Source organism: Castor canadensis, chromosome 16 (assembly GCF_047511655.1).
Source record: "Castor canadensis chromosome 16, mCasCan1.hap1v2, whole genome shotgun sequence".
Lineage (NCBI taxonomy): Eukaryota > Metazoa > Chordata > Mammalia > Rodentia > Castoridae > Castor > Castor canadensis.
This window is the reverse complement of record NC_133401.1, coordinates 14,009,254-14,035,296: the sequence shown is the minus strand read 5'-3', so window position 1 is coordinate 14,035,296 and position 26,043 is coordinate 14,009,254. Positions and strand designations below refer to the sequence as shown.

The 26,043-nt window shown below is 51.5% G+C and overlaps 1 protein-coding gene across 1 annotated transcript in view; it reads right to left on the bottom strand.

Annotated features, from left to right (window-relative positions):
• Positions 1 to 25,233, bottom strand: part of LOC109688527 (cell adhesion molecule CEACAM5-like) — a 72,900-nt gene extending 47,667 nt beyond the window's left edge. Inside the window, 11 exon segments of the mRNA XM_074057345.1 lie at positions 83 to 140; positions 1,256 to 1,503; positions 5,983 to 6,342; positions 7,173 to 7,348; positions 15,960 to 16,371; positions 17,069 to 17,338; positions 21,024 to 21,177; positions 21,179 to 21,384; positions 21,777 to 21,889; positions 23,723 to 23,824; positions 25,202 to 25,233. Of these exon segments, the coding sequence (XP_073913446.1) occupies positions 83 to 140; positions 1,256 to 1,503; positions 5,983 to 6,342; positions 7,173 to 7,348; positions 15,960 to 16,371; positions 17,069 to 17,338; positions 21,024 to 21,177; positions 21,179 to 21,384; positions 21,777 to 21,889; positions 23,723 to 23,824; positions 25,202 to 25,233 (2,131 nt within the window).
• Positions 25,234 to 26,043: the final 810 nt, after the last annotated feature.

The window sequence follows — 26,043 nt, the reverse complement described above, 5'->3', positions numbered from 1 at the left end:
CACCATGTGTGTAAATAAACAACCCAGGTCACCCGCTGGTCAGTGATACAGTAACATGCTCACCCAGGTCTGCCTGACTCACCAGCTAACACCAAGTTCATGGAAGTGTTACCAGCGATAGCACTGCCTGAGCCGTGACCCTGCAGGCCCTGTGATAAGGACTTTAATGCCATTGGTCTAATAAATGTCCCCACAACAACTTGAAGAGCCAGGCTTTGTGTTATAATTTCACAGATGAGGAAACTGAGGCTCAGGGATTGAGTGGGGCCAGGGCCTGGCTCCTTTCTCAGACATTCCTCCAGTTCTAGGTTCCACAGTGAAATGTGTAAGGTGACCCTTAGATGGCCGTACTCTTTGCAAGGTTGGGTGTCTTTGTGTAGGTGATGATCCATAAGGAGGAATGCACCCCATCTGACCCCAGATCACCCAGAGTGACCACAGAATGGTCCCTTAGATGACTCTGTAGGATTCATATGGGAAATCTCTTCTCAGTCCATGGGTCCCACATCCTCATCAGGGGGAATTTTTCCTCATGTGTTCACATGTCTTCTCCACTAGAACTTTTGTGATGGTCTGAGTTCATTCTGTGCTGCTATAACAGAATGTCATGTGACCGGATAATTTATTAAGAACAATTTCTTTGTATTTTGTTGCTTTTTTTTTTTTTTTTTGCTCACAGTTGTGAAGGTTGGAAAGTCCGAGATCAAGGGGCTGCATCTCCTGAGGGCCTCTTCCCAGATCACAGATTTGGAAGACTTCCCACGAGGAGAGCTTGTGTGAGAGAGAGGAGGGAAGGGGAGAACCTCATCCCTTCATGATGAATCTATATCCTTGCTAACTGGCCCACTCCTGGGTCAGCAGCAGGGCTCCATTCATGAGGGCAGAGCCTTCAGCACGTATTCACCTTCCATTGGGTGCCATCTTTGATCCCTGTTGTGTTGGGAATTCTATTTTCAGCACATGTTTTTGGGGATGCTCTGTAAAAGATTAGGCTCCCATCTCTTGTACATGCTGCTCTGTAAGTTGGGGAAGGGGATTATGAGCCCCATCTCTGGGTCAGGGAAGGATAACATGGAATAGTGATTGCAAGAGCTTCTGGTAAAACAGTTTGTTAGGGAGCGAGGAGAGCCCAATCCAGTCATCACGACTTTAACAGGTATTAATGGCCTAATAATACCTAATATTTTCCTCCAGAAAATCCAGGCACCACCCCAGAGCTTGGCACTCATGTTCCAGGGATCCACTTGACAAGAACTAGAATATTCTTGACTGTGGTCCTACTGACACCAGTGGCAGAGTTGTGGACGAGGCAGGTGTAGGATCCGGCATTATTTGCGGTGACATTGGGGATAAAGAGCTCTTGTGTGGATGACTGGGGCCTCCCATTGAAAAGCCAGGAATACTGTGCAGCTGGGTTAGAGGCTGTGTGGCAAAATAGCCTGAGGCTGTCCCCTGGACGGAAATGTGATTCTGGAGGGGATGTGATGGGGGTGTCTGGGCCATCTGGAAGAAATGGAAAGAAGTCACATGAAATGTCAACACAGGGAATATCCTGCTTTTTAGAAAGCCAAAAGTATAGCCCTGAGTGATGTCACAAACTTGTTTTTAGAAAGTCTGAACCATGCCGGTGCCTCTGGCTCACACCTGTAATCCTAGCTCTCAGGAGGCAGAGATCAGGAGGATCACGGTTCGAAGCCAGTTTGGGCAAAGAGTTCGTGAGCCCCTATGTTAACAAAACACATCAAAAATAGGGCTGGTGGAGTGTCTCTAGGTGTAGGCCCTCAGTTCAGGCCCCAGTACTGCCAACAAAAAATTAAATCCCAACCAAAGCTAGTAATGTAGCTCAGTGACAGAGCACTTGCATAACAGGCAGTGCGCCCTGGGTTCCATCCTCAGCACAGCACACACTAAAACATCCCAGCTGCCCCCTCTGTTCACTGATGCTAAGTCTGAGCCATGTTCTGTTCCTCCATCACTGGAGGTGACCCCAGCCTCTCCAGACAGGTCAGCCCCTTTTCCCGTCCTTAGACAAATGTGGGCTGCCTGGATGGGGCTGGGACAAGTTATCATGGCCTGCCTGGTGCCCAAGGATGAGGGACTGTGTACTGGGACCTGAGAGGGACTGAGGACTTGACTCTGACCCTGTGTATTGGGGCTGGCAGCCAGGGCCATGGAGGAATAGAGTTACTCACAGAGGACATTCAGGGTGACAGGGTCACTTCGGTTGGCGCTCACTGGGTTCCTGGTTCCACACTCATAGTTTCCAGTGTCATTCCTTGTGACTCTGAGTAAAGTGAGGGTCCTGTTGTCCTTTGACAGCTCCAGGCTGTCACTGTCTGCAACTCTGTGACCATTTATCCACCACAGGTAGGTTGTGTCTGGAGTCTCAGGCTCACACATTAATGCTACAGAGTCCTTTCCCTCCACGGGGCTGGAGTTGGTGCTTGTGATGAAGGGTTTAGGTAACTCGGCTGTGCAGATATCAGAGAGAAGATGGTTCTGTGTGGTACCTGTGATCCCTGCAGAGGCCTCTCTCCTTTAGAGTCACGCTCTCTCTCTTCCCAACAAATCTTAATTCTTAAAGAACCAGGCAGAAGATGCCTGAGGAGCTCAGCACTCTGAGAACATGGGACCATGTGAATTTACGTGGAGAAAAACAGATTCTCACATGTGAACTTAGCAGAGGCCTTGGCCATGAACAGGCCCAGGACCTGGAGTCATAGCCCCCGGGTATTATTCCTGGTCCTCACGGACCCGCTGCCTCCTTGTGGTTCTAGTCCTTTCATCTGCACAGACCTCCCCTGCTCAGCCAGGGTTGTGTCCTCTGAGACTCTCCTTTTTCAGGGCTGTCCTAGAGAAGGGTCCCGATGGACTTCCCAATGTGATTAAACTCTGAGAAGCCAATGTGGCCTGACCTGAGGACCAAGTGTTTTAGCAGACATGGAGCATTTGGCTTTGTGGGAAGGTTGGGGCTGCAAAATTGAACAATTTCACTCAATTATTTGGTGGTGATTGTCATGAGTCAAGCACCCTAAAAAAATAATTCCAAAGAATGATCTGGAAAAGCGTGAGTGTGACAGTCAGGCCTCAGACTCAAACTACCTTCTTGTCCTTAGGCTTTAGTGTCCCTACTCCCTCTGCAGAGGACAGATAAGGACCCTGTGTCTCTCCTGCAAAGCTTGTGGAGGTTTTCAAGTGCAGAAGAGCAGACTGGCAGAAGGCAGGGAGAATGAACTTGCTGCACTTCAGGCTCTTGTGGCCATGCGTGTCTGACACATCTGAGATGGGAATTAGTGACACTGGGAAAATTGTAATAATTGTGTTAATATCCAGATCTAAAACCAATTCTTGAAGGGACTATTTCTGTAGAGCATGGCAATGTCTTAGTCTGAGCTCTGAAGTCCTGCAGGTCACATTGTGATGTGAGTCTCCTGAGGACCGAGGGTCAGAGGTGAAGTGTGAGGTGTCCTATTATATAAAAGGAGGAATCATGCCAAACTCATCGTGTTATACTCATCGTGTCATCACGTGAGTAATTTAGACGTCTATGTCCCCAGTTGCTATGGAGGCTCAGGTAAAGGTGGGGAGGAACCCAACACAGATGTGTGAAATGTTTTCTCGATTTCTTTTGGCTACAGGAATCACAAATAGTTTTTTCAGGTTCTTCCAAATGAGGCAGAGTCTGATTGAAATGATCAGTGGGTGGTGCTTCTGGCCCTTGTAAATGACCACCTGTGACAATGGTGTCACTAGGTGACACAGGTGGGTGTGAGATATTCAGTGAGCCCATCAGACGGCACCGTCTGGCCAGCTGCCCCTTGGGGAAGCTCCCAGGACCACTGGAGGATCCTGAGTGCCACAGTGGAACCAGGGTGGACAGAGTGAGAGGGGTGGAGGAGGCTGGGGCTTTAGGGCGTGCAGTCCTGTCCTCTCTCTGACCCCCTGGTTGAGTCAGTGCAGAGAGTGGACAGGGATGTTGCTTGTCTTGGTTGTGGGCTGTTTCACATATCAGCGTCATGGAAGAAAGCAGTGCTAGTCAGGGACCCAGTGGAGGCTACTGCAGAGTGGGGGACATTGTCTTGTGATAGGCACAGGGGACAGCTACTTGAACTGATTCCTGTGCCCAGGAGGGTGGCCTGGCCCCAGGGTTTAGCAGGAAGGGAACAGGAAGGTCAGCATTAGTCGGGGAAGGTAAGGAAGGGCAAGCCGGGCAGCAGGGGCAGTCCCGCTGGGAATGAAGTGGGAGCATTGTGAGGGTGGAGAGGAACACAGGGAGGCAGAAACACCAAGGACAGGGATCAGTTTGGGTTACAGTGACTTCAAAGACCCCACAGACCTAGAGCTCCTGGCTGTCTCTGAATTGAACTAGTGAAACCCTGAGACCCTTCCCAGCCAACAGCTCCAGGGTCACCCTGTGATGTGGCTCCAGGAGTGACCTTAGGAGCAAATGCTCAGAGGATGGAACCAGGGTCTCAACCTCCAGGAGTTATAAAGGGAGGTGTGGATAGAAACTTCTAGGAGGACTAGAAGTGTGGCTCAAGTGGTAGAGTGCCTGCTTTCAAGCCTGAAGCCCTTGTTCAAATCCCAGTCCCACCAAAGAAAAAAAAAGAAGCTAAGGTTTTTCCCAGCACAATAATAAAAGAAAAAAGGAAAGAAAAAGTCCTAGGATTCTGCATGCAGGTTTAACCTCTGAAGAGGTTCTAGACCATCCATCTGTTCACTCACTCACTGTTCATTCATCCCTACACCTTGGGCTTCCCCTGGTTGCAGGGCACAGTGGGGAGTGAGACAATGAAGTTCTCTTCTCTGCCCTCCAGGGGGAGTGACAGCCAGAGCACCCGGAAACACCACTGCAAGTCCACCCAGGGAGGGAGTGTCTCGGCTGCCTGAGCAGAAAGACCCTGACATTCTGTTGAGGAAGGTAATTTAGTTCCAGAGTAAAAACTGACTAATTGTCCATCAGCTCTCCCTCCCTAGCCCAGACTCTCCGCTTCCTCAAAGCCTCTAAACTCTGAGCTGAAAGCACCTGAGCCACCCGCTCCTCCCTGGACCAGACCCCTAATGAGGCCTCCAGGGAGGAGGGGGTGGCTGTAGCTGGACACAGACACCCTGGGCCTCTGACCTGCCACCATTGGTCTGTGAGACCCTCATTCTGCAACTGTATTTTTTGTGCCTCAGTTTCCCTTCCATAGGACACATGGTAAATGGTTTCTGGCTAGTAAGTTGTCTGTGAGTTAACTTTGAAATACCCATAGTCACAGTCTAGTCAAAGTCTGGACAATATTTGGCCTAGAAGAACTACCCAGGTCAACACATCTCCAAGAGAGAAAAACCTAAGCTAAGCCCCTGGGGGACAAGGACCTGTCCTCAGTTCCTCCCCTTGGGGACACTGGCCTTCTTGTGGAGGCTCTCAAGTCATCAAGGCATTTGGCTAATGGCCTGGGGCACCTGTCCACTTGTGCTGTCACACTGAGTTGCAGGACAGAGGACCAGATGCCCTTGCCTAGATGTGGCCCTCAGGGCAGTGCACTGGCTGGTGACCAGTTTCCAGAGCTATGAGATTCAGACAGGCGGGAAATCACTGCTCCTTGTCAGCCCAAAGAGGAGGCCAAATGACAACCTTGGTCAGAAGGAAAACAGTGTGACTGAAGTCAGCAGCCTGAGATGTGGGCCTGGGGCAGGGGCTTCCCATGCAAAGCTGTCTGTGAAAATCCAGGGAGGTCTTAGGGTCCCTGTCAGACTCCTATGGTCTTTCACAGGGGAGAGGCCCTGGGGCGCTGAGTTACTCCATCTGATATCTCTCGGTGTGTCACATGAAGGATGGACATCTTTTCAAGTTTTGTCCAGTTGGTGTGTCTACTCAAACCTCAATGTGAGGACACAGTACAGAGAGGAGGTAGGCACAGTGCAGGCCAGGCAGACCTGTGTATCTAAAGTGGAATTAACCTCACCCAGCACCCAGAGGTCACAAAAATCACTCACTGAACACGAAGAGCTGCACAGATGCTTCTTCAATTTGAAGATGCCCAGTTATGGTGGGTAGGGTATAGAATCCTGTGTCCTTCTGAGTGACATTCTGGAGTAGCAGGGATCCATTGTGGTATATCATCTCTCTACCGCTGTACACAGACCCTGGCCTAGTTTCTTGAGTGGCTATCACATACAGTGCAATTTGCTGGTTGTCCATGGCACTTTCCCCTTTGTACCAGTAATAACCTTGAAGGTTCTCTGGAGAATTGTGGACACGTAGAAGACCGTCACTGCCTTCTGCAGCATTGGCTGGCACTGATTCAATGGTGAGTTGGGCAGTGGTGAGCAGGTTCCAGAAGGATAAAAGTGAGACTAGGAGGGAAGAGAGAGAAATCCATCAATACTGTGACCTCCATATTGGATGGACCTCTGTACTGGGCCCTTATCAGGTGTCTCTCCCCCAGTACGTGTGCTTGCTGTGTGTGTGTGGAGCATGAGTGTCTTCTAGGGTACACGTCAGCAGCGTGACCTCCATTCCTTCAATGCCCCTAACCTTGTCACTTCCTCTGTGTGAAGCACCCTTCCCAGGTGTCTGCATGGCTCACCCTTCAATGCCCTCACATTCCTGCTCACACTCATGCACCCTGGGAGATGCCTTCCCTGACCCCCATCTTTTGGAGACCCTTGACCTTCACTTTCTCACCTCTCCCTGCTCTGTCCCTGTGGCTCTTGTCACTCCCTGACCTCACCTTCTGGGTGTCCTTGCTGCGCTGTGCTCCTGCCACTAGATGGAGAGCTGTGTGAGGACAGGGCCTGCTCTGATCTTTGTTGCAGCCCAGTGCCTGGAACAGGCTCAGGTTCCTGTGGGTGAGGAACTAGCGTTCCCAGGGCCTCAGGAACAGGGGTGTATCAATTTGGCAGTTGGAAACTAGGACATGTTTAATGTAGCACTTATTTTTTTTGGTGAGACACCCTGGCTTAGTTTTTCACATTAAATTTCAAAATACAGTGGGCCTGATGATCATCTTGGAATGGATTTTCCTCCTTCCTTTGGCTGAGCCAGTGTCACTCTTTGTGTCTTCTTCCCTCAGGCTCAAAAGAGAAGCCCATTGTCCCCTCTCATGATCTTATCTTCCCAGGAGACCTCATGCAGTCTCTGTGCTCCCCTCTTCCTGCTCACACACAAAGAATCATTCCCTCACCTGAGAGCAGGAGCCCCTGCCAGGTGTAACCCATTCTTCTGGGAGGGGCTGATGGGGTCTCCATGATGTCTGCTGCCTGCTCCGTCCTCCCTCTGTGCAGCACAGCTTCTGGTCCAGACCTGCTCCCAAGCAGGACTGCTTTGGGTCTCAGCTCTGCTCTCCTGTCTCCCTCTGAGCTGAGCCTCCACCCAGGGCAAGAGCTCTTCCCAGGGTCACATGGGGCTGGCGGTCAAGTTGTCTTCAGTATAACTGTGTGTCCCCTCCCCTCTCAGTCCTCTTCCCCTTTTTGGTTTAGGTTTCAGTTCCCAAACCCCATCATGAGAAGAAGTCTGAAGGAGGGAGTTAATTAGACTGAAAGAGGGGTAGGAGGGACAGTGTGGGGGCTCCAAAGCCTGTGCAGGTCTGGGGATCAAAGAGAGCTCCCTGCCTAAGGACCTTTTTGATTGACATCTAAAGACAAGTGGACATTTCCCTGAGAAGGAGAAAGGGTAGAAGGGACAGGAGCTGCCTGCAGAGTGACAGCATCAGAATGAAGCTTGCAGAGGCCATAGGAGGAGGCTGGAGAACAGGGGTTGGGGGTGAGTCCTGACTGGGGCTGGTCAGGCATTGCTAGACAGAGGTCAGTAGCCCTTTGGGAGGCTCCATGCTGGGGAAGCTGTTGCCCCCTGGTGGACAGTAAGGAAACTGCAGACAGCCGAGTTGGGTAAGGATTTGATCCCACTTCAAATTTCCATGTAATGGTAGTGATGCATCAGCTTCCATCTGGAATTCTCAACAGACCACCACCAAACTATTCTCTGACGTGCCAAGAGGATGTCATCAAACTGAGGTCCGAGGTCGGTGCCAGACCAAACTGTGTCTGCAGTACTGGGGATCCAGCACTATGTTCCCAGCCCTTGTTCTGGACTGAAGCACGTGTAGGATTAGAGGGAGGATTAGTGTCCCTGTGTCCTCATGTAATCCATGCCTCCCCAACAACAATGACCTCAGACTTCTCAGTCCTGAAACCAGGGCTGGTGTGGGGTTCTCAGCCTCCTCCTCCTGCTCTGGGGCTTCTCCATCCTCTCCATCCCCTCCATTCCCAGGGCGTCTGGTCCTTACTGTGTCAGGGACCATGTGGATCCTCTCTGACCCCATCGGGGACTCCCTTAGCAGAGGACCAAGCTTCATATCAGAGACACCTGTCACACCTCACAACCCCCCCTCCTCAGAAGCACAGGAACTGCTCTGGAGTTACACGAAACCAGAGTCCTCTTGCCCTGCAGCAGGGAGCTCTTCCATCTTCTGAGATATCCTGATATTTATTTTGTTTATTTTCACCTCCTGAGATGAAGGCATGAGGGATGTGTTTCCACTTCCCTGACTGTGAGGGAGAGTGGCGCTACCCACATTTGGTGGCAATGGACGCCGTCATTGCAGAGGGTGGAGTGTTTGTGAATTACAAGTGATGGTATTTGAGGTTTGTTCACCTACCCATGGTGGAGCCTTACATCTGGGTAGCCATGTGGGTCTGGTGTTGCCCACAGGTAAAAGAGGCGATGAGAAGGAAATGTTCACTGGACGTCGTGAGGTTTCTTTTCATCTCCTTGTCTGATAGCCATGCACAGTCCAGTTGAGCAGTGAAGAAGGAGGCTGGACATGATCTGCTGCTTGTTTATTCCACCCCAAGTTTCTTTTCATTCCCTTTAAATCTGGCCATGGCCATGAGCCATCACCTCTGTGAGCACCATACCTGCACATGCTCAGGGGAATCTTGGGACCAGGGCACAGGTGTGACTAGGCAGGGTGGGTGCAGCAGGTGGGAAGTCATTAGCATCTGAGGGAGGGGTGGCTCAGGTATCTGACCATGAGGCAGGCAGATGGCTAAATTGGAGCTTCGGGCCTGGGAGAGAGGCTACTTCAACAGAGGCTGGAACGTGCCTTTCTGGAGAAAGAGCAGCAAGGACGTTGACCGGCTGCAGCGGAACTGGGGAGGAACTTGGTCTGGGGTTGACCTTGGGGCTGGATGGTGAGAAGAGCTGTGTTTATGTCTGTCACTGTCAGAGGCATAAGAAGGGGAGGACTCAGGAGAATATTTTCTTTCTTTCTTTCTTCTGTTTCTCTCTCTCTCTCTCTCTCTCTCTCTCTCTCTCTCTCTCTCTCTCTCTCTCTCTCCCCCCCCTCTTCTCGGTAGGACTGTGGTGTAAGCCCAGTGTTTCACACTTCCAAGCATGTTCTCTAGCTTGTACCCCACCTCCAGTCCATTTTGCTCTGGTTACTTGGAAATGGAAGTCTCACAAACTATTTGCCATGGCTGGCCTCCACCATGACCCTCCTGATCTCAGCCTCCCAAGTAGCCAGGATGACAGGGAAGATCACAGGCTCACAGCAGTACACGTTTTTGATGGTGGAATGTTCTAGTGCCCATTACTCCCTGAGTGCTTCTCCTTGTGGAGGATCAGCATAGATCTGGGGCCTGTCAGGAGCTGGGCTGTGTCCAGAGTAGATGATGAGAGAGGCCCCAAACAGGAAGAGTGGGTGCCAGGACAGAGAAGAGATGACCCTGGTACTGCTCAGATGTGAGATGTGAGGTGGGAGCTGCACCCATGCAAGGAAGAGAGGCTCCCTGAGCACACAGTGATCCTGACACAGGGTGACTTGGGGGTGTGAGTGTGAGACCTTCAGGGACATGGGATGGACTGGGCCTGAGTCCCTGGAAGTCAGGGCTGGGTCTGTAGGAGCAGAATTACTCTGTGGATGGGATGAGTTGGGAATGAGGAAGATGGAGTGACAAGGTAGGCCTTGAGGAGCTGGCAGAGCAATTTAGGGGTTCAGTTGGCTCTCTTTCCCAGGGACAGAGCTGGTGTCCTGGAACTATATGCTGTTCTCAGGGGGTCTCCACACTGGGTGATGTGCTGATTGAAAGGTCAGGCACAGAGGCAAGAAGATAATCAGGAGAAGATTCCAACAGTTTTAGGGGAAAATGTTATCCAGACTCACAAAGGATTGATTGACTGACTGATTGGTTGATTGATATGGTTCTCCTGATGGCTGAAAAGGGCGTTGCCTTTGGTAGACAAGCACACTGCCACTGAGCCACACGCCCAGCCCTCACTCTCAGGGACAAAAACACTCACCGTGAGTTAGAGCTTGCTCCCAGCCTCCCCACTGCCACACTCAGGGGTGCAGTAGTGTGACAGGCACAGAGGTGGTAATGACCCTAAGGTCCCTTGATGAGAAGGGGACAATCGCTTTGGAAAAATTCCCTCACTCCCTCTCTCCTTCTTTCCCTCCTCTCTCTCTCTCCCTCTCTCTGTCTCCCCCCCACCCCACCCCATTGCCTTCTCACTGCCTCCTCCCTGCTGCACAGCCTGGGGAACCAGTGGCCCTGAGACACTGTCCATGGTGCTGATGACCAGGAAGGGCTGGTGAACTGTGATCTCACTGTTCTTCAGCTCCTAACAGCTGAGCGCCACTCAGTAGTGGAAATGTGTTGGGGTGCCTTGTGCTTCTGCCTCCCTCAGAGGAGCTGGAGGGTGCGGTGGACGTAATTGAAGGGCTGATACAGAGAAGTGCCACTCAGTGAAAAGATGACAAAATGGCCGTGAGAGGTTTGGTACACAGAACAGAGTCCTTTCAAGACTCCCTAGATCCTCATTTCTAATACAGGAGACACTAGGTGATTTTCTGGATGGTGGGGACCTCTGAGTCCTCTGCAGCCTGCAGGGCTCTTGGGAATCTCACCCCTCCTTGTGCAGGGACCCTGGCTTTAACCCTGGCTCCTACCTCCCAGCTCCTGTATCATAGGAATACAGAGCTTGTGGTAACAATGGAGAGATGACATTTATATGGTGTGACACAGGAGAGAGATGACTGGAATTTCAGGTGAATTTCTACTCAGAGATGTTCCCATGAGAACAGAAAGAACCAGTGAAGGAAAGGGTTTCTTTATTTCAGCTGCTTTCCAGGTCACACTTGTGGCTCCATTCACACTCCCTAGAATCTCCCCTGTCTATATAGCACAGGTGACCTTGGTCTGTCCCATCAAGAGCCTTGGTCAGCCTGTCTGGGTCCCAAGAAACTCAGGATAAATCCTTCCTCCCCAAGTCACACTCTCCTTGGGGCTCAGGGACCATCTCTGACCAACAAGACAGAGTTTGAGGTTCTAGGGAGATCTCTCCCTGATCAATAAGCAGAAGTTTCTAGAGAAAACTAAGAAGTCACATGTCCTTTGCGGTTGATCTGATCATAAATGTCCATGTCACGTTTTAGTAAGTCCTGTAAAATGAATAAAGAGGCCTCTGAGTCATGTGTCCCCCTCACATGAGAGTCCAGGTCTCCAAAGCCCAGTCCCACCCAGATTGCTATCTGCATTGACCTGACTCAGGAGTCCAGTCCCCAGGCCTTCATCCTTTGCTCACCACCACCTCATCCACTTTTTACTCTGACTCCTGAATCTCAAAGTTTAGCCAGGTATGGGGTGTGGGAGATCCTGGGTCTCCTTTGGCCAGTGGGATCAGAACATTGGTCTCCCACACTCATCTGGTAGATGGGAACAGCTGTATTTGAACCAGGGAGAGGGGCCTAAAGGGGGGAGAGGGAACAGATGGCAGGGGAAAGAGAAGGAGAACCACCCAAGCTAAGGCTGCAGTGAGCAAGTGCCAGGCAAAGCCTGGAAGGTTCTCTGACAGGCAGAGCTTACTTCCCTGTTTCTACTTCCCCATTTCCCCTCAGGAGTGAACAACTCTAGCTCCTACACACCATCCTCCAACCCAGATGACTCCTCCTCAAGTCCTAGCTGTGCCCACCCAGCACACTTCTTGTCCCAGGGTTTGGTGCTCCCAGAGCCCACACTGCACCTGCTGGTCTCCAGCAGTACTCTCTGATGGTCTGAGACACCCGGGATGGGGTCAAGACTGGGCGAGTGTGATCCTGACTCTGTAGAAAGGCTCAGTACTTGCCATGGCTGGGCTAACACTGTCCTGATATGTGGGAAAATGGGCCTGTACTGAAGTGGAGAAAATTGAACCCACCCTTAGCCTGCAAAGTTGGGGACCCCTTTGTGAAGGGGCATGGGACAGGCTTACCATAGAAGTGGAGCTGTCCAAGGGTCCTTGACCTAAGGGCACATTCAGGAGTTAGCAGGAGGGTGTGAGGAGGTATGGGCCCTTCCTATAGGAAACTTGTGGGAGGTCCTCTGATCTCACAGCATTTTCAGGGAGACACTCTCCAAGGTTTTAGCACCAAGTGACCAACTGAGGGTGGGAAGGTAACCATGACTGGATCCCAGGGGTCTGTGCTGACCTGGAGTTTTGGGTCCACTGTCCCTACTGTTTTCTGAGATCTCTGTGAAGCTCAAGGGAAGATTAAGACCCCCAAAGGTGACTGCCAGGGTGGATAGTTTGGGGGTTTAGTCACACGTGGGGTCAAGGGTCACTTACCTGGAGTAGATGCTGGGTGCCAGTGCTCTCTGATGATGGGGGCCCTAGAAAAGCTCAGGTTTGTTAATGAGGGGACAGGAGAGGTCACAGGCTTGGGTGCAGACAGGGGACGGGGAGGGGACCCCATTTTAAGTGTGCTGTGGACACCTCTTCTTTCCATCACTTCTGTGGTAAGAGCAAGGGACCCTGGAGAGGACAACTGAGAAAAACCTTCAGAATCCATTTCTGTCCTGGGCCTAAGCAGAAAGTCCCTCAGGCAGATGCAAACCCAGTACACACTGACCCAGAGACCCAGGAAAGGAACTGAGGGCCCAGGAAAGTAGGCAACCTGAGGGGTTGACTTAGTGGAAGGGTCCAGGCCTGGGAGGGAGAGAGGGGCAGCTGTGTGGACAGGACCCTGGGGGAGCCACGTGCATCAGGATTCTCCCTGACCTTCAGGCCAGGTGGTGCTGCAATGTAACAGTGGCTTTGTCTTCTCCCTCCATCTGCCTTGGCAGTACACAGGACATTCAGGACCTGCTGCTGTGCCTACACCCTGGCATTCCCCATCTCACCTATCAGGAGCCCTGGGCTGTACAGCAGCTGTGGGGGGAGCTGATGGCACCCAGCCTGTCCAGGCTCCTCCACTCTCCCTGCATCACCTCGACCATGGCCACCCCTCAGATCCTGGGTTGTGACACCTCCCTGGGTGGTGGTTGAACAAGCACTCCCCAAGCAGTGCTGCAGGTTTGCTGTGTGAGGGATCAGGACAGAGCCCGGGCTGGGTTCCTGATTGTGCCATTTACGGAGGAGGAAGAGTGGAGGAGCAGCCTGGGGTCAACACTTGGTGAGGAGGAGCTGGTGGAACAGGGGAAAGCTTCCATGGGAGGTTGGGGGACAGGAGCCAGGTCCAGAACCCGAGGTCTCCACCCTGGTCAACCCCAGGTGGGGTCAAGTGGGGAGAGCCCTTAATACCTGCCAGTCCTTCTGAGGAGCAGGAAACAGGACACTGTGGCCATTAGGACCACACCGAGCACAACTCTGGTCACAATGGCTGTGACGGCTCCCACAGAGAGGCCTGAAGCCTTTCCTGCTGCTGAAGAGAGAAGAGAAAAGGGAAGAACTGTGTCCAGAAGAGCCACAAGGAAACTTGTAGAAAAAGGACCAGAAAATTTGTGTCACTAACAGTCTGAGAATGTTTTATTGTGTTGTCATCTCCAACTGTGCGGATGTCAACATTGCTTTATTTCCTATTGAAACCTGAACTTGCTCTAACTCTCACATTCCCCCTCCTGCGACCTGTACCATGCTCTATCACGTTCCTGTTAGTGTCTCTTCCTCTGCTTCCTATTCTCCCTCCTATGACAGTCCTGGAGGACAGGTCCTAACTGGTCAGCACCAGGCTTAGCAGTGATGATAATGAAGATAGTGGTGACTCCCTGCTGTCAGAGGCCTCCATGGGTCAGCCCAGTGGAAGTTACTTTCCCTACATCTCATCTCATCCTTCTGTTCTGTGAGAAGCAGCAGATGTCACTCCATTGTGCAGATTAGGATCTGACACCATGTGTGTAAATAAACAACCCAGGTCACCCACTGGTCAGTGATACAGTAACATGCTCACCCAGGTCTGCCTGACTCACCAGCTAACACCAAGTTCATGGAAGTGTTACCAGCGATCACATTGCCTGAGTCTTGACCCTGCAGGCCCTGTGATGAGGACTTTAATGCCATTGGTCTAATAAATGTCCCCACAACAACTTGAAGAGCCAGGCTTTGTGTTATAATTTCACAGATGAGGAAACTGAGGCTCAGGGGTTGAGTGGGGCCAGGGCCTGGCTCCTTTCTCAGACATTCCTCCAGTTCTAGGTGCCACAGTGAGCTGTGTAAGGTGACCCCTAGATGGCCATACTCTTTGCAAGGTTGGGTGTCTTTGTGTAGGTGATGATCTGTAAGGAGGAATGCACCTCCCTCTGACCCCAGATCACGTAAGGTGACCCCAGAATGGTCCCTTAGATGACTCTGTAGGATTCATATGGGAAATCTCTTCTCAGTCCATGGGTCCCACATCCTCATTAAGGGGAATTTTTCCTCACGTGTTCACGCGTCTTCTCTTTTTAAAACTTTTGTGATGGTCTGAGTTCATTCTGTGCTGCTAATCCAATGTCATGTGACCAGACAATTTATTAAGAACAGCTTTTTGGTTTACAGTTCTGGAGGATGGGAAGTCTGAGATCAAGGGCTGCATCTCCTGAGGGCCTCTTGCTGCAACATAGATTGGGAAGGCATCCCGTGACGAAAGCTTGTGTGAAAGAGAGGTAGGAAGGGGAGGCCCTCATCCCTTCTCGATGAACCTACACGCTCGCTAACTGGCCCACTTTTGGGTCAGCAGCAGGGCTCCATTCATGAGGGCAGAGCCCTGAGCACCTATTCACTTTCCACTGGGTGCCATCTTTGATTCCTTTTTCAACACGTGTTTTTGGTGATGCTCTGTAAAAGATTTGGCTCCCATCTCTTGTACATTGGGGAAGGGGATTATGAGCCCCGTCTCTGGGTCAGGGAAGGATAACATGGAATAGTGATTGCAAGAGCTTCCGGTAAAACAATTTGTTAGGGAATGAGGAGAGCCCAATCCAGTCATCATGACTTTACGAGCTTTTACCGGCCTAATAAAAAAATTTCTTCATTAACAAGGAAGTAGGCTTCCGGCCTACCAAAAGTATTTCACGGTGTATAAAATTTCTAGAGAGGTGGACCCAGTGCTGACAACAGCTGCTCATCCCACCTTCTATCAATATTCACCTCGGCACTGCCTTCCCTTGCACACACGGACTGCAGGGTGAAGCTCCCTGACTCTAAGCGAGAGTATCACCCATGCTGGTGTCTGCAGCCTTATAGAGTCAGGAACAGCTCAGAGGTATTAGTCCTGAGACTCAGTTTCCTCAAATTACTACAACTGAGCCAGGGAAGCTCTGGCACTGATTGGTCTCACAATTTAACCAGATTCCCCACAAGCCTCTTAGGGATCCTCTCCACCCCAACCCAACCCGACCCACCTCACATGGTCAGAGCACAGCCCGTCACCAGGTGGGACAGGAGCAGAGAGCTCTGTGCAGCTCGTCCCCACCTGATGGGGTTTCCTCTTTTTATTTGGGTAAAAGCAGTCTGAGCATGTTCTTAGATTGGGTATGAGTTGTAGATGAAGAAGAAGATAAAAGGAAACAGTTGATGGAAAGGGATGGGTTAGTGACAGATGGAAGCTACTTGACCTTATAGACCCTTCCACTCTCCTCAAAGGTGGTGGCAAGCCTGATCTAGGGCCTCTGTGGGGCTGGAAGATCCCCCTCCTCACTATTTCAGTCTGAAACCCCAGGTCAACTATTAAAATGAGAGGAGCAAGATGATAGGGAGACTCAGGGATGGAGCTGGAGGTTCGGGGGAAGACTGAGATTTGCCCGGGTCTGTGCGCACTGGCTGGGGTGAGCTTCTCTCTGCTCTTCCAGAAAACACATGGCACCACCCCAGAACTTGGTGCTTATGTTGCAGTGATCCATTTACAATATTCTTGACTGTGGTCCTACTGACACCAGTGGCAGAGTTGTGGACGAGGCAGGTGTAGGATCCGGCATTATTTGCAATGACATTGGGGATAAAGAGCTCTTGTGTGGATGACTGGGGCCTCCCATTGAAAAGCCAGGAATACCTTACAGGTGAGTTAGAGGCTGTGTGGCAAAATAGCCTGAGGTTGTCCCCTGGACGGAAATGTGATTCTGGAGGGGATGTGATGGGGGTGTCTGGGCCATCTGGAAGAAATGGAAAGAAGCCACACGTGATGTCCACAGAGGGAAGGTCCTGCTTTACAGAAAGTCAAAGTATACCCCCTAAGTGATGGCACAACCTTGTTTTTAAAAAGTCCCAAACAGGCCGGGTGCCTCTGGCTCACTCCTATAATCCTAGCTCTCAGGAGGCAGAGATCAGGAGGATCACGGTTCAAAGACATCCCAGGCAAACAGTTCTTGAGACCCTATCTCAACAAAACACATCAAAAATAGGGCTGGTGGAGTGTCTCGAGGTGTAGGCCCTCAGTTCAGGCCCCAGTACTGCCAACAAAAAATTAAATCCCAACCAGGGCTAGTAATGTAGCTCAGTGACAGAGCACTTGCACAACAGGCAGTGCGCCCTGGGTTCCATCCTCAGCACAGCACACACTAAAACATCCCAGCTGCCCCCTCTGTTCACTGATGCTGAGTCTGAGACATGTCCTGTTCCTCCATCACAGGAGGTGACCCCAGCCTCTCCAGACAGGTACATCCTCTTCACCCATCCTTAGACAAATGTGGGCTGCCTGGATGGGCCAGGGGCAGGATATCATGGCCTGTGTGGCGCCCAAGGATGAGGAACTGTGTATGTACTTGGACCTCAGAGGGACTGAGTGGCCTTGTCTCTGGCCCTGTATATTGGAGCTGGCAGCCAGGGTCATGGGGGAATAGAGTTACTCACAGAGGGTGACAGGGTCACTTCATTTGGTGCTCACTGGGTTCCAGGTTCCACACTCATAGTTTCCAGTGTCATTCCTTGTGACTCTGAGTGAAGTGAGAGTCCTGTTGTCCTTGGACAGCTCCAGCCTGTCCCTGTCTGGAACTCTGTGACCATTTATCCACCACAGGTAGGTTGTGTCTGGAGTCTCAGGCTCACACGTTAATACTACAGAGTCCTTGCCCTCCATGGGGCTGGAGTTGGTGCTTGTGACGAAGGGTTTGGGTAACTCGGCTGTGCAGATTTCAGAGAGAAGATGGTTCTGTGTGGTACCTGTGATCCCTGCAGAGGCCTCCCTCCATCATCACCCTCTCTCTCTTCCCAACTAACCTGAGATCTTAAAAAGCCAGGCAGGAGTGCGTCTCACAGCAAGTGCCTGAGGACCTGAGCACATGGAGCCAAGTCCATGGGGCCACCTTATGTGGCAAAGCACAGACTTTCTCACATGACAACTTAGCTGAAGCCTTTAGTCAAGGACAGGCCCAGGACCTAGAGTTAGAGCCCGTTGGTGCTTTCCTGAACCTCACTAACCTGCTGCCTCTCTGGCCTCAGTACCTGTGGCTCTCCGTCCCTTCAACTAGGCTCTCAGTCCCTTCAACTAGACAGACCTCCCCTACTCAGCCTGGGTGATGACCTCTGAGACTCTGCTTTTCAAGGCTGTCATTGAGAAGGGTCCTGATGGACTTCCCTGTGCTTAAACTCCTAGAAGCCAACACAGCCAGGCCTGGCCTGGGCACACACAGGTGTGTCAGTAGCTGTCACACACAAGCAGACCAAGAGCAAATGGCATTGGCCAGGAGGAGAGGTTGTGGCTGCAAGATTGGACAATTCTGCTCAGATATTTGATAGTAACTGGCATGAACCAGGGAACCAAAAAGACAGCGATGTTCCAAGAATGATCTAGGAAAGAGGTAGAGTGACAGATAGACCATAAAGCAGGACTACCTTCTTGTCCTTAGGCTTTAGTGTCCCTGCTCCCTCTGCAGAGGACAGATAAGGACCCTGTGTCTCTCCTGCAAAGCTTGTGGAGGTTTTCAAGTGCAGAAGAGCAGACTGGCAGAAGGCAGGGAGAATGAACTTGCTGCACTTCAGGCTCTTGTGGCCATGCGTGTCTGACACATCTGAGATGGGAATTTGTGACACTGGGCAAATTGCATTAATTGTGTTAATGTTCAGATCTAAGACCAATTCTTGAAAGGAGCATTTCTGTACAGAGCATGGCAATGTCTTAGTCTGAGCTCTGAAGTCCTGCAGGTCACATTGTGATGTAAGTCCTCCTGGGGGACAAAATGGTCAGAGAAGAAGTCTCAGATGCGCTATTATATAAAAGGAGGAATCATGCCAAACTCATCGTGTTATACATCACGTGAGTAATTTAGACGTCTATGTCCCCAGCTGCTATGGAGACTCAGGTAAAGGGAGAAGGACCCCAAACAGATGTGTGAAATGTTTTCTCGATTTCTTTTGGCTACAGGAATCACAAATACAGTTTTTTCAAGTTCTTCCAAAAGACGCAGAGTCTGATTGAAATGATAAGGGAGTGGTGTTTCTGGCCCTTGTAAAGCACCCACCTGTGACAATGGTGTCACTAGGGGACACAGGTGGGTGTGAGATATGCAGTGAGACCATCAGACAGCACCGTCTGGCCAGCTGCCCCTTGGGGAAGCTCCCAGGACCACTGGAGGATCCTGAGTGCCACAGTGGAACCAGGGTGGACAGAGTGAGAGGGGTGGAGGAGGCTGGGGCTTTAGGGCGTGCAGTCCTGTCCTCTCTCTGACCCCCTGGTTGAGTCAGTGCAGAGAGTGGACAGGGATGTTGCTTGTCTTGGTTGTGGGCTGTTTCACATATCAGCGTCATGGAAGAAAGCAGTGCTAGTCAGGGACCCAGTGGAGGCTACTGCAGAGTGGGGGACATTGTCTTGTGATAGGCACAGGGGACAGCTACTTGAACTGATTCCTGTGCCCAGGAGGGTGGCCTGGCCCCAGGGTTTAGCAGGAAGGGAACAGGAAGGTCAGCATTAGTCGGGGAAGGTAAGGAAGGGCAAGCCGGGCAGCAGGGGCAGTCCCGCTGGGAATGAAGTGGGAGCATTGTGAGGGTGGAGAGGAACACAGGGAGGCAGAAACACCAAGGACAGGGATCAGTTTGGGTTACAGTGACTTCAAAGACCCCACGGACCTAGAGCTCCTGATTGTCTCTGAGTTGAACTAGTAAAACCCTGAGACCCTTCCTAGCCAACAGCTCCAGGGTCACCCTGTGATGTGGCTCAGGGGTGGCCTTAGGAGCAAATGCTCAGAGGATGGAACCAGGGTCTCAGCCTCCAGGAGTTATAAGGGGAGGTGTGGATAGAAACTTCTAGGGGCACTAGAATTGTGGCTCAAGTGGAAGAGTGCCTGCTTTGCAAGTTTGAACCCTGTGTTCAAATTCCAGTCCCACCAAAAAAAAAAAAAAAACAACAAAAAAAGGAAGCTAAGATTTTCCCAGCACAATAATAAAGGGAAAAAAAGAAAAAGAAAAAGTTCTAGGACTCTGCATGCAGGTTTAACCTCTGAAGAGGTTCTAGACCATCCATCCATCCATCCATCCATTCACTCACTCACTGTTCGTTCCTTCCCTCCTGCATCACAAGACTGTGGAGAGTTGACTATACCTTGGGCTTCCCCTGGTTGCAGGGCACAGTGGGGAGTAAGACAACAAAGTTCTCTTCTCTACCTTCCAGGGGGAGAGACAGCCAGAGTGCCAGGAAACACCATTGCAAGTCCACCCAGGGAGGGAGTGTCTCGGCTGCCTGAGCAGAAAGGCCCTGACATTCTATTGAGGCAGCTGATTTAGTCCAGAGTAAAAACTGACTAATTGTCCATCTGCTCTCCCTCCCCAGCCCAGTCTCCTCTTCCCTCCAAGCTGCAAAACTCTGAGATGAAAGCACCTAAGCCACCCACTCCTCTCTGGGCCCAGACCCCGAATGTGGCCTCCAGGGAAGAGGGGGCAGCTGTAGCTAGACACAGACACCCTTGGCCTCTGACCTGCCACCATTGCTCTGTGAGACCCTTATTCAGCAACTGTGTTTCCTGTGCCTCCATTTCCTTCCATAGGAAGGGACACTGGTAAATGGCATCTGGCTAGTAAGTTGTCTGTGAATTAACCTTGAAATACCCATAGTCACAGTCTAGTCAAAGTCTGAACAATACTTGGCCTAGAAGAGCTACCCACTTCAACACATCTGTTATTATTTGCCTCCAAGAGAGAAAAACCTAGGCTGGGACCCTGGGGAACAAGGACCTCCCAGGAGAATCTTTGGTCCTCAGTTCCTCCCCTTGGGGACACTGGCCTTCGTGTGGAAGCTCTCAAGTCATCAGGGCATTTCGCTTATGGCCTGGGGCACCTATCCACTTGTGCTGTCACACTGAGTTGCAGGACAGAGGACCAGATGCCCTTGCCTAGATGTGGCCCTCATGGCAGTGCACTGGCTGGTGACCAGTTTCCAGAGCTATGAGATTCAGACAGGCAGGAAATCACCGCTCCTTGTCAGCCCAAAGAGGAGGCCAAATCACTACCCTGGCTAGAAGCAACCCAGGGTGACCTGAAGTTAGCAGCCTGAGATGTGGGCCTAGGGCAGGTGCTTCCCTGGGCAGAGCTTCTCTGTGAAAATCTAGGGAGGCCTTAGGGCCCCTGTCAGACTCCTATGGTCTCTCGCAGGGGAGAGGCCCTGGGGCGCTGAGTTACTCCATCTGATATCTCTCAGTGTGTCACATGAAGGATGGACATCTTTTCAAGTTGTGTCCAGTTGGTGTGTCTTACTCAAACCTCAATGTGAGGACACAGTACAGAGAAGTTGTAGGCACAGTGCAGGCCAGGCAGACCTGTGTATCTAAAGTGGAATTAACCTCACCCAGCACCCAGAGGTCACAAAAAAATCACTCACTGAACACGAAGAGCTGCACAGATGCAAGTTCTTCATGAAGATCTATATTTAAGGTTCGTAGGGTGTAGAATCCCATGTCATTTTGGGTGACATTCCGGAACAGCAGGGATCCACTGGGGTATATCGTCTCTCTACCGCTGTACACAGACCCTGGCCGAAGTGTGTTGAGGTGCTATCACATACAGGACAATTAGCTGGCTCTCGACTGCACTTTCCCCTTTGTACCAGTAATATGCTTGAAGGTTCTCTGACAAGTTGTGGACACGTAGAAGAACGTCACTGCCTTCTGCAGCATTGGCTGGCACTGATTCAATAGTGAGTTGGGCAGTGGTGGGCAGGTTCCAGAAGGTTAAAAGTGAGACTAGGAAGGAAGGAAGAGAAATCCATCAATATCGTGACCTCTATATCAGATGGAAAGATAGAGCCCTGGACCCCTATCCTGTGTCCTTACCCCCAGGCTTGTGTGTGTGTGTGTTTGTGATATTTGTGTGGTGCATGGGTGTCTCCTATGGGTACAGTTCAACAATATGACCTCCATTCCTTCAGAGCCTCTTAACTTGTTTCTTCCTCTGTGTCCAGCCCTCTTTGAAGGTGTCTGCACAGCTCGCACCTCACTGCCTTCACATCCTTGCTCACGCTCAGGGCACCCTAGGGAGATGCCTTCCCTGACCTCCTCTTTTGGAGACCCTGGGTCTTCACTTTCTTGCCTTTTCCTGCTCTGTCCCTGTGGCTCTTGTCACTCCCTGACCTCACCTTCTGGATGTCCTTGCTGCTCTTTCTTCCTACCCACTAGAACAAGAGCACTGTGAGGACAGGGACTGGTCTCATCTTTGTTGCAGTCAAGTGCCTGGCACTGGCTCAGGTTCCTATGGATGATGAACCAGGGTTCCCAAGGCTCTGCATAGACAGTGCTCTGTCAATTTTTTTATTATTATACTGGGTGGGGGTACATTGTGGCATTTATAAAAGTTCTTACAATATACCAAACATATCATACTTGAATTCACCCCCTCAACCATTTTCCTTTAATCCCCCTCCCCACATTCCTGGAAGGGTCTCTCAATTCTGTAGTTAGAAATTAAGGACATGTCAATGTTCCAGTTATATTTTTATTTGGTGAAACACCTTACATAGTTGATCATATTAATTGTGGAAATATAGTTGCCAGTGATCAACTTGGAAAGGCTTTTCCTCCCCTCCTTTCCAATTCCTGTTCACTAAGAGTTTCCTGTGTCTTATCCTGTGTCACTGTTCATGTCCCCTCCCCAGAGGCTCCAAAAAGAAGCCCGATGTTCCCTCTCAGGATCTTATCTTCCCCAGTAGGCCCCAGCCAGTCTCTGTGCTCCCCTCCTTCTGCCCACTCCCAGGGAATCATCCCCGAGAGCTGTCTGTGGGATGTGGTGCCTGATCCGAGTGAGGAGACCTGAGGCCATCTCCCTGCTCAGGGACTCAGAGAAGGACTGGGAGCAGCGGCCCAGGTGTGTGGAGGAGGCTGCAGGTGGACATCCTGTGACCAGGTCAGGAGAAGACACGTTGTCCCATCACCATGGATCCAGGGAAGGTCACCCAGCAAGCCCTGCATCTCTGCCCTGGGTGCTTAAGTGTGGAGAAGAGACTGGGCCCAGTGAGGCCCAGTCAAGCACAGAGTGGGAAAAGATGGTGAGTACAGGGCCAAGGTTCCAGGCAGTGCCTGGAGGACCTTGTTGGGGGGTCTGAGCCTGGGTCTGTCCTCTAATGGTTTCTCTGACAGCCACTTTCTCTGTCCCCATGATGTCCTGGGCTCTGGTCTTTGGGGCAGAGGAGACACTCAGTGGCCAGGACCAGCTACCCTGAGGAGTCTCTGGACGGTGGGGACCTCTGAGCCCTCTACAGCCTGCAGGGCTCTTGGGAATCTCACCCCTCCTTGTGCAGGGACCCCGGCTTTAACCCTGGCTCCTACCTCCCAGCTCCTGTATCATAGGAATACAGAGCTTGTGGTAACAATGTAGAGACGAAGTTTCCCCTGTGTGATACAGGAGAGAGCTGACCAGAATTTTAGGTGAATTTCTGCTCAGAGAAGTTCCCATGAGAACAGAAAGAGCCAGTGAAGGAAAGGGTCTCTTTATTTGAGCTTCCTTCCAGGCGATACCAAATGGGCACCATTTACTTTTCATGGAATCCCCCCGCTTATGTAGGACAGGTGGCCTTAGTCTGTCCCATCCAGAGTCACGGTCAACCTGTCTGGGTCTCTAGAGATCCAGGTTAGAACTTCCTCCTCAAGTCACAGACTACTTAGGGCTCAGCCTCCATCTCTGGCCCACAAGCTAGAGTCTGAGGTTGTAGGGGAACCCCTGACCCATAGGAAGAAGTTTCTAGAGGAAAGTTAAAAGTCACATGTGCTTTGTGGTTGATCTTATCATAAATGTTCACATCACATTTTAGTAATTCCTGTAAAATGAATGAAGAGGCATCTGAGCCCTGTGTCCTCTTCAGAATAAGGTCCAAATCTCCCAGACCCTGTCCCTCCCAGGCTGTTCTCTGCCTTGGCCTGGCTGTGCTTAGGGCTCCTAGTTCCCAGGACCCTCTCTCTTCTGCTCACCATCTCCTCATCCCCTTTTTACTACAATTTCCTGAATCTCCAAGCTCAGCCAGGTGTGGGGTGGGGGCAGGTCTAGGTCCACTTGGGTCAGTGTCACCAGAGCATAGTCTCTCACACTCACCTGACAGATGGGAACATCTGCCCCTGGTCCAGGAAGATGGGCCGAGAGGAGCAGAGAGAACAGATGGCAGGGGATAGGGAAGGAGGACCACCCAGGTTGAGGCTACAGCGAGCAAGTTCCAGATAAAGCCTGGAAGGTTCTGGTCTCTAACAGACAGAGCTTACTTCCCTGTTTCTACTTCCCCATTTCCCCTCAGGAGTGAACAGCTCTAGCTCCTACACACCATCCTCCAACCCAGATGACTCCTCCTCAATGTCCTAGCTGCACCCACCCAAGACACTCCTTGTCCCAGGACACCTATTTGATGCTCCCAGAGCCCAGGTTGCATCTGCTGGTCTCCAGAGGATCTCTCCGATGGTCAGAGTCACCCAGGTTGGGGTCAAGACTGGGTGAGGGTGATCCTGACCCTGCAGAAAGGCTTAGTCCTGGCCATGGCTGGGCTAACACCATCCTAATACAGGGGAAAAGTGGGTCTATATTACCATGGGGATGACAGCACCCTGGCCTGAGCCCACACAGCTGGGGCTCCCTTTGTGAAGGGGAAGGGGACAGGCTTACTAGAGATATGGAGCTGTCCAAGGGTCCTCAACCTAGGTGTACAGACATGAGTTAACAGGAGGGTGTGAGGAGGTATGGGCTCTTCCTACAGGAGAACTTGTGGGAGGTCCTCTGATGTCACAACATTTTCAGGGAGACATTCTCCAAGGTTTTAGAGTCAAGTGACCAACTGAGGCTGAGGAGGTAACCATGACTGGATCCCAAGGGTCCAGTCTCCAGGTCTGTGCTGACCTGGAGTTTGGAGTACACTATGCCTAGTGTTTTTTGAGAGGCTCTGTGAAGCTCCATGGAAAGGGTCAGACCCCAGAGGGGTGACTGGCAGGATAGACAAGTGTGGGGGCTCCAGTCACACATGGGATCAAGGAGCACTCATCTGGTATGGATGCTGGGTGCTACTGCTCTCTGATGATGGGGGCCCTAGAAAAACTCAGGCTTGTTAATGAGGGGGCAGGGAGAGGTCACAAGTTTGGGAGCAGACAGTGGACAAAACAGGGACTCCCATTTTGAAGGAGAGGTGTGAACACCACCTCTAGCTGAGGTAGGAGGAGGGGGCCAGGAAAGGGTAACTAGCAAAGACCTTCAGAATCCATTTCCATCCTGGGCCAGAGGAGAAGGTTCCTCAGGCAGATGCAGACCCAGGAAACACTGACCCAGGACCCAGGAAAGGGACTGAGGGCCCAGGAAAGAAGGCAACCTGAGGGTTTGACTTAGTGGAAGGCTCCAGGCCTGGGAGGGAGAGCAGGGACAGATGTGTGGGCAGGACCCTGGGGGAGCTGCATGCATCGTGATTCTTCCTGAACTGCTCAGGCAAGGAGGCGCTGAAATGTGACAAGGCCTTGGCTTCTCTCTCCATCTGTCTTGGCCAGAGAGAGGACATTCAGGACCTGCTGTCCTGGCTGGGCCCTGGCAGTTGCATCTCACCTAGCAGGGGCTGTGGGCAGCACAGCAGCCATGGGGGGCGCTGACCCCCCCCAGCCTGTCCAGGCTCCTTCAGTCACACTGTGTGACCCTGGCCAGGTCCTGGGCTGTGACCCTTTCCTGGGAGGTGGGTGAAACACACAGGGGAGGGGCATTTGCTGAGCACTGACTCCTCAGGTAGCACTATAGGTTTGTTGTGTGAGGGACTAGGACAGAGCCTGGGCTGAGTCCCTATGCCATTAACAGAGGAGCAAGCAATTAAGGAAGCAGCCCAGGGTCAGTAGCTGGAGAGGGAGGAGTCGGTGGAACAGGGACGGGAGCCAGGCCAAGAACCTGAGGATGGGGTCTCCTTCCTGCCTGGTCAGTCTGGGGTGTGATCAGGTGAGGAGAAGCCTCAGTACCTGCCAGTCCTTCTGAGGAGCAGGAAATAGGCCAATGCGGCCACTAGAACCACACTTACCAGGACTCCAGTCACGATGCCTGTGATGACCCCTCTCCCACAGAGAGACCTGGGTTGTTTCCCTCTGCTAAAAGGAGAAAACAGAAGAACTCTGTTCCAGAGCCTTGCAGGGAGGGGACCAGAAACAACAGCACTGGAGTCCGAGAGTAGTGTGTTGTGTTGTCATCTCCATGTCCTCCAACTCTGCCACTGCCAACAGTTGTTTCATGTTTCTGAGTTTTGTGTTGAAACCCTGACTTGCTCTAATTCTCACATCCCCCCTGCAACCTGTGCCACACTCTGTCAAGTGCCTGTTAGAGAACGAGGATGGTCCAACCCAGTCATCATGATATTAAGAATTTTTGAAGGCTTATTATAAAGAATTTCTTGATTAACAAGGAAAAGA